We start from the raw sequence: 9,164 nt of genomic DNA, 5'->3' as shown, positions 1-9,164 counted from the left end.
GTACAGATCTGTTTATCCCACAAACACAGGCCTGTGTGCCTCTAAATCAAGCAAAAAAAAAAAAACAAAAAGAAGAGAAGAAATGCCTCCCTTTTGTTCAAGACTGTAAAAGAGATTTGAGTCAAAACCCAGTTGAGGATTGAGAAAAAGGAATCCAAACCTTTTTATGGAGATTTTCCTCTCCCTCCTCCTCTTCCCTGCGGTGACTTTTGGCAACGTACGAACCGTCAGAGCATCCTAAGCCTCCAGCTACTCAGCATTTTTAGGGACAAGCGGAAAAGCGCGGGGGAAGAGTTGGAGCTTGTGCTGCCATGTTCAGAGACAGACAGAGAGCTGGGTCTGTCTTCTGCACCCAGACTCTCCTGTATCTGAAACCTTTCTTTAAAGTACTGCGGAAGTGTAGGGGGCAAAAAAAGGCATTTCATTGAACATGGTGGAGGTCACGAAGGCTCTTGCAAAAGAAAATACTTTAAAAAAAAAAAAAAAAAAAAAAAGGAAGGGGGAGAAGTGAATGGAGCTCTACTTGAAATGGTTAAACCCCACCAGTGTCTCTGCTAAGAGGATTTTCTGTAATTTCTCCGCTCTGTGACGTGTCCATTCACGCTGCAAACATCTGTGTCCGTCACTGTAATGGCATGATGAAGTGGGTCTCTGTGACAGGTGAAGTGCTCGGTGAAGCGTCTCCTGGAGGACTACATGTCCGTGTCCCCGTCGTAGGCGAGAGTCAGAGGTTTTAGTCGGTTGTTTTGTTGCCTCTGTCTCTGAGGTCTCTTTGGCTTTTTGCTGTGTGAAAAGATTAAAACAGAGTCAGACGGGCACTTGAAAATAAATCCCCAAAAGATAATTGCAGTATAAACTACCACACTTAACACAAAGTTACAGCACTACAATGTACTAATACAGACTGGACTAGAAAGTACTTCCAAGTACTGCATTTCTTTGCGTGATCAGAAAAAACTGAGGTATTCAATTTTTCAAAACAGCCAGCTGACCCTCTATGTTGTAACATGACTGTGAGAGCACTAAAATTAAATTAAATTACCTTCAGAGGAAGAAAACCTAATTTCAGCCTTGGTACTTCTCTGAGCTGTCAGTACTGCCTTAAGTACAAGGGCGCATCTTGTCTCAAAATAATGGGGTGTATAATGTTAGACATTCTCATATATTAAATATATCTTATATCCTCTAGAGCATAGTTTCTCAAAGTGCAGCCTGTAGGCCTGAACGTGACGAAAAATGCATTTGTAACAACTAAAATCAGCTGCAGTCCATTTTAAAACTTTCACTTTTAATAGCTTACATTTAATATGAATTACTGGGTCAAACTGTGCCGCCCTAATAACTGTCTTTCAGGTTAGGAATGACAGCTTATAGAAAGCTATTTGTTGCACAGTGAATAGTCGCACCTGGCAAGTGTTGGTCGCCGGGACACTTGGATTAAGAATGTTCTGAAATAACTAAAGTCACACTACACAACTGTTACTATGATTTCAACACAAATTTGTTATTCAAAATGTAGCAATGTCAGAGAAAATAGAAGGTTGTGTACCCTGGGCAAGTATATGGTAAGTTTACTTAGTCCTTTCAGATTTTAATGCTTCAGGGATGCAGGACCTAGCAACATTACTGATAGTACAGTATGCCATAAAAAAATATTATAGTGTATTATGCGCTTCAAATATGTCATAAAAAAAGACCATAGTAAAGTATGGCATAAAAATATCATACACATTGATAAAGGTCATAGTATAGTAGGGCATCCAAAACTTTATAAAAATGGTCATAGTATAGTATGGCAACCAAAACGTCATAAAATGGTCATAGTAGTATGGCATCCAAAACTTAAGAAAAATTGTCATAGTATATGGCGTCCAAAAGTGCATAAAAAAGGTAATACTACAGTATGGCATCCAAAACTTTATAAAAATGGTCATAGTATAGTATGGCAACCAAAACGTCATAAAATGGTCATAGTAGTATGGCATCCAAAACTTAAGAAAAATTGTCATAGTATATGGCGTCCAAAAGTGCATAAAAAAGGTAATACTACAGTATGGCATCCAAAACTTTATAAAAATGGTCATAGTATAGTATGGCATCCAAAACTTTATAAAAATGGTCATAGTAGAGTATGGCGTCCAAAAGTGCATAAAAATGGTCATAGTATAGTATGGCAACCAAATATTCATAAAATGGTCATAGTAGTATGGCAACCAAATATTCATAAAATGGTCATAGTATAGTATGGCGTCCAAAAGTGCATAAAAATGGTCATAGTATAGTATGGCAACCAAAACTTTATAAAATGGTCATAGTATAGTATGGCAACCAAAACTTCATAAAATGGTCATAGTAGAGTATAGCGTCCAAAACTTTATAAATATGATCACAGTATAGTATGGCAACCAAAACTTATGAAAAATGGTCATAGTATGGTATGGCAACCAAAACTTCATAAAATGGTCATAGTATAGTATGGCAACCAAAACTTCATAAAATGGTCATAGTATAGTATGGTGTCCAAAACTTCATAAAAACGGTCATAGTATAGTATGGCATCCAAAACTTCATAAAAACGGTCATAGTATAGTATGGCGTCCAAAACTTTATAAAAATGGTCATAGTATAGTATGGCAACCAAAACTTAATAAAATGGTCATAGTATAGTATGGCATCCAAAACTTTATAAAAATGGTCATAGTAGAGTATGGCAACCAAAACTTAATAAAATGGTCATAGTATAGTATGGCATCCAAAACTTTATAAAAATGGTCATAGTAGAGTATGGCAACCAAAACTTCATAAAATGGTCATAGTATAGTATGGCATCCAAAACTTAATAAAATGGTCATAGTATAGTATGGCAACCGAAACTTAATAAAATGGTCATAGTATAGTATGGCATCCAAAACTTTATAAAAATGGTCATAGTATAGTATGGCATCCAAAACTTAATAAAATGGTCATAGTATAGTAAGGCATCCAAAACTTTATAAAAATGGTCATAGTATAGTATGGCAACCAAAACGTCATAAAATGGTCATAGTAGTATGGCATCCAAAACTTAAGAAAAATTGTCATAGTATATGGCGTCCAAAAGTGCATAAAAAAGGTAATACTACAGTATGGCATCCAAAACTTTATAAAAATGGTCATAGTAGAGTATGCCGTCCAAAAGTGCATAAAAATGGTCATAGTATAGTATGGCAACCAAATATTCATAAAATGGTCATAGTATAGTATGGCAACCAAATATTCATAAAATGGTCATAGTATAGTATGGCGTCCAAAAGTGCATAAAAATGGTCAAAGTATAGTATGGTGACCAAAAGTGCATAAAAATGGTCATAGTATAGTATGGCGTCCAAAACTTTATAAAAATGGTCATAGTATGGCAACCAAAACTTAATAAAATGGTCATAGTATAGTATGGCATCCAAAACTTTATAAAAATGGTCATAGTATAGTATGGCAACCAAATATTCATAAAATGGTCATAGTATAGTATGGCATCCAAAACTTAATAAAATGGTCATAGTATAGTATGACAACCAAAACTTAATAAAATGGTCATAGTATAGTATGGCATCCAAAACTTTATAAAAATGGTCATAGTAGAGTATGGCGTCCAAAAGTGCATAAAAATGGTCATAGTATAGTATGGCAACCAAATATTCATAAAATGGTCATAGTATAGTATGGCGTCCAAAAGTGCATAAAAATGGTCATAGTATAGTATGGCATCGAAAACTTTATAAAAATGGTCATAATATAGTATGGCGTCCAAAACTTTATAAAAATGGTCATAGTATAGTATGGCAACCAAAACTTAATAAAATGGTAATAGTATAGTATGGCATCCAAAACTTTATAAAAATGGTCATAGTAGAGTATGGCATCCAAAACTTCATAAAATGGTCATAGTATAGTATGGCAACCAAAACTTTATAAAATGGTCATAGTAGAGTATGGCAACCAAATATTCATAAAATAGTCATAGTATAGTATGGTGTCCAAAACTTTATAAATATGATCACAGTATAGTATGGCAACCAAAACTTATGAAAAATGGTCATAGTATGGTATGGCAACCAAAACTTCATAAAATGGTCATAGTAGAGTATGGCAACCAAATATTCATAAAATAGTCATAGTATAGTATGGTGTCCAAAACTTTATAAATACGATAATAGTATAGTATGGCAACCAAAACTTATGAAAAATGGTCATAGTATGGTATGGTGACCAAAAGTGCATAAAAATGGTCATAGTATAGTATGGCATCCAAAACTTTATAAAAATGGTCATAGTAGAGTATGGCAACCAAATATTCATAAAATGGTCATAGTATAGTATGGCGTCCAAAAGTGCATAAAAATGGTCATAGTATAGTATGGCAACCAAAACTTCATAAATGGTCATAGTAGAGTATGGCAACCAAATATTCATAAAATAGTCATAGTATAGTATGGCGTCCAAAACTTTATAAATATGATCACAGTATAGTATGGCAACCAAAACTTATGAAAAATGGTCATAGTATGGTATGGCATCCAAAACTTCATAAAAACGGTCATAGTATAGTATGGCATCCAAAACTTTATAAAAATGGTCATAGTATAGTATGGCAAGCAAAACTTAATAAAATGGTAATAGTATAGTATGGCATCCAAAACTTTATAAAAATGGTCATAGTAGAGTATGGCAACCAAAACTTCATAAAATGGTCATAGTATAGTATGGCATCCAAAACTTTATAAAAATGGTCATAGTAGAGTATGGCATCCAAAACTTAATAAAATGGTCATAGTATAGTATGACAACCAAAACTTAATAAAATGGTCATAGTATAGTATGGCATCCAAAACTTTATAAAAATGGTCATAGTATAGTATGGCATCCAAAACTTTATAAAAATGGTCATAGTAGAGTATGGCGTCCAAAAGTGCATAAAAATGGTCATAGTATAGTATGGCAACCAAATATTCATAAAATGGTCATAGTATAGTATGGCGTCCAAAAGTGCATAAAAATGGTCATAATATAGTATGGCATCGAAAACTTTATAAAAATGGTCATAATATAGTATGGCATCCAAAACTTCATAAAATGGTCATAGTATAGTATGGCATCCAAAACTTTATAAAAATGGTCATAGTAGAGTATGGCAACCAAAACTTCATAAAATGGTCATAGTATAGTATGGCATCCAAAACTTTATAAAAATGGTAATAGTATAGTATGGCATCCAAAACTTTATAAAAATGGTCATAGTAGAGTATGGCGTCCAAAAGTGCATAAAAATGGTCATAGTATAGCATGGCAACCAAATATTCATAAAATGGTCATAGTATAGTATGGCAACCAAATATTCATAAAATAGTCATAGTATAGTATGGCGTCCAAAACTTTATAAATATGATCACAGTATAGTATGGCAACCAAAACTTCATAAAATGGTCATAGTATAGTATGGCATCCAAAACTTTATAAAAATGGTCATAGTAGAGTATGGCAACCAAAACTTAATAAAATGGTCATAGTATAGTATGGCATCCAAAACTTTATAAAAATGGTCATAGTAGAGTATGGCAACCAAAACTTCATAAAATGGTCATAGTATAGTATGGCATCCAAAACTTAATAAAATGGTCATAGTATAGTATGGCGTCCAAAACTTTATAAATATGATCACAGTATAGTATGGCATCCAAAACTTCATAAAATGGTCATAGTATAGTATGGCATCCAAAACTTTATAAAAATGGTCATAGTAGAGTATGGCAACCAAAACTTAATAAAATGGTCATAGTATAGTATGGCATCCAAAACTTTATAAAAATGGTCATAGTAGAGTATGGCAACCAAAACTTCATAAAATGGTCATAGTATAGTATGGCATCCAAAAGTGCATAAAAATGGTCATAGTATAGTATGGCATCGAAAACTTTATAAAAATGGTCATAATATAGTATGGCGTCCAAAACTTTATAAAAATGGTCATAGTATAGTATGGCAACCAAAACTTAATAAAATGGTAATAGTATAGTATGGCATCCAAAACTTTATAAAAATGGTCATAGTAGAGTATGGCATCCAAAACTTCATAAAATGGTCATAGTATAGTATGGCAACCAAAACTTTATAAAATGGTCATAGTAGAGTATGGCAACCAAATATTCATAAAATAGTCATAGTATAGTATGGTGTCCAAAACTTTATAAATATGATCACAGTATAGTATGGCAACCAAAACTTATGAAAAATGGTCATAGTATGGTATGGCAACCAAAACTTCATAAAATGGTCATAGTAGAGTATGGCAACCAAATATTCATAAAATAGTCATAGTATAGTATGGTGTCCAAAACTTTATAAATACGATAATAGTATAGTATGGCAACCAAAACTTATGAAAAATGGTCATAGTATGGTATGGTGACCAAAAGTGCATAAAAATGGTCATAGTATAGTATGGCATCCAAAACTTTATAAAAATGGTCATAGTAGAGTATGGCAACCAAATATTCATAAAATGGTCATAGTATAGTATGGCGTCCAAAAGTGCATAAAAATGGTCATAGTATAGTATGGCAACCAAAACTTCATAAATGGTCATAGTAGAGTATGGCAACCAAATATTCATAAAATAGTCATAGTATAGTATGGCGTCCAAAACTTTATAAATATGATCACAGTATAGTATGGCAACCAAAACTTATGAAAAATGGTCATAGTATGGTATGGCAACCAAAACTTCATAAAATGGTCATAGTAGAGTATGGCAACCAAATATTCATAAAATAGTCATAGTATAGTATGGTGTCCAAAACTTTATAAATACGATAATAGTATAGTATGGCAACCAAAACTTATGAAAAATGGTCATAGTATGGTATGGTGACCAAAAGTGCATAAAAATGGTCATAGTATAGTATGGCATCCAAAACTTTATAAAAATGGTCATAGTAGAGTATGGCATCCAAAACTTCATAAAATGGTCATAGTATAGTATGACAACCAAAACTTAATAAAATGGTCATAGTATAGTATGGCATCCAAAACTTTATAAAAATGGTCATAGTATAGTATGGCATCCAAAACTTTATAAAAATGGTCATAGTAGAGTATGGCGTCCAAAAGTGCATAAAAATGGTCATAGTATAGTATGGCAACCAAATATTCATAAAATGGTCATAGTATAGTATGGCGTCCAAAAGTGCATAAAAATGGTCATAATATAGTATGGCATCGAAAACTTTATAAAAATGGTCATAGTAGAGTATGGCATCCAAAACTTCATAAAATGGTCATAGTATAGTATGACAACCAAAACTTAATAAAATGGTCATAGTATAGTATGGCATCCAAAACTTTATAAAAATGGTCATAGTATAGTATGGCATCCAAAACTTCATAAAATGGTCATAGTATAGTATGGCATCCAAAACTTTATAAAAATGGTCATAGTAGAGTATGGCAACCAAAACTTCATAAAATGGTCATAGTATAGTATGGCATCCAAAACTTTATAAAAATGGTAATAGTATAGTATGGCATCCAAAACTTTATAAAAATGGTCATAGTAGAGTATGGCGTCCAAAAGTGCATAAAAATGGTCATAGTATAGCATGGCAACCAAATATTCATAAAATGGTCATAGTATAGTATGGCAACCAAATATTCATAAAATAGTCATAGTATAGTATGGCGTCCAAAACTTTATAAATATGATCACAGTATAGTATGGCAACCAAAACTTATGAAAAATGGTCATAGTATGGTATGGCAACCAAAACTTCATAAAATGGTCATAGTAGAGTATGGCAACCAAATATTCATAAAATAGTCATAGTATAGTATGGTGTCCAAAACTTTATAAATATGATAATAGTATAGTATGGCATCCAAAACTTCATAAAATAGTCATAGTATTTACAGTGTCCAAAACTTTAAAAAAAAATTGGTCGTAGTATATTATGGCAACCAAAACTTCATAAAATAGTAATAGTATAGTATGCACTTTAAATATGTTATTAAAAAAGTTCATAGTGAAGTATAATAATAAAATGTCATAGATGTGCATAAAAACTTCATAGTATAGTATGTGCTTAGATATGTTGTAAAAAATGTCATAATAAATATACCATAAAAATGTCATTACTGTGCATAAAAAAACGTCAGAGTAAAGTATGAGCTTCTAATGTCTCTTAAACAAAGGTCACAGTAAAGTATGCTTAAAAAATGTCATCAATGTGCAGAAAAAGCATTTTAGTACAGTATGTGCTTTAAATTTGTCATAAAGGTCATAGTATTGTATGCAACTAAATTTGTAATAAAAAACGTGATAGTATCGTATGCGAATACGATACGAATAAGAAATATAAAACTGCCTTGAAGGCAATTGCTGTGCAGCAGTTGCAATACAAAGTTAGATTGCAGATACAAAGACTAACATAACATAACATAGAAAAAGCAAATTTATGGCAAATGATACAAAATATAGAAAATATAAATGAAAACATTTAACCGGATAACCATAAAGTGCAAAATATAGAACTACCTCACAGTAGGATTCAAAATATATAACCAACAGTGAGGTACAAAATATAACAAAAATATACATTTAAAAATTAACATTAAGGTGCAAACAGGTGCTAACCCAATATATACAATGAGACATACACATTACCAGTGTTAATAAAAAATAAGCTACAATTGCTTAAAGATATTTTTTACAGTTTATACAGTGTCTGGTCTGAGATAGTTGGTGTAAGAGGTCGAGAGTGCATGGTTGATACAGAATGATCATGATTATGTCCATATTTCCTTAATGTCACATCATTGCATAATATGTCCCATGAGTCAGCTCACAGGAGTTGAATTGTAATGACAAGAATCGTACAGGATACTGTGTGTGTGTGTGTGTGTGAGACAGAGAGAGAGGATGAAGGCTGGAGCCATCTGAGGACCTCATATCTCTGTTGTCCATCTCTTGACCTGAAGTGGATGAGTTATGGAGTCTGATGGCCACAGGAAGAAATAACCTCCTGAGTTGTTCCTTGGTGCATCGTGGTGATATCAGTCTGATACTGAATGTGCTCCTGTGAGTGAGCAGCATGTGATGGAGACGTTTAGAGCTATTATCCATGATGTTTCGCAGC

At 32.7% G+C, this 9,164-nt stretch overlaps 1 protein-coding gene across 1 annotated transcript in view; it reads right to left on the bottom strand.

Moving 5' to 3' along the window:
- The window catches only part of thsd7ab (thrombospondin, type I, domain containing 7Ab), a 245,121-nt gene continuing 235,957 nt past the window's right edge, over positions 1-9,164 (bottom strand). Inside the window, exon 29 of the mRNA XM_033640340.2 lies at positions 1-783. Coding sequence (XP_033496231.2) covers positions 693-783 — 91 coding nt within the window. The 3' untranslated portion in view covers positions 1-692. The remainder of the gene's footprint in view (positions 784-9,164) is intronic.

Source organism: Epinephelus lanceolatus, chromosome 10 (assembly GCF_041903045.1).
Source record: "Epinephelus lanceolatus isolate andai-2023 chromosome 10, ASM4190304v1, whole genome shotgun sequence".
In the NCBI taxonomy this organism is placed as follows: Eukaryota; Metazoa; Chordata; class Actinopteri; order Perciformes; family Serranidae; genus Epinephelus; species Epinephelus lanceolatus.
The sequence above is the reverse complement of the archived record's forward strand: the minus strand, read 5'-3'. Positions and strand labels throughout refer to the sequence as shown.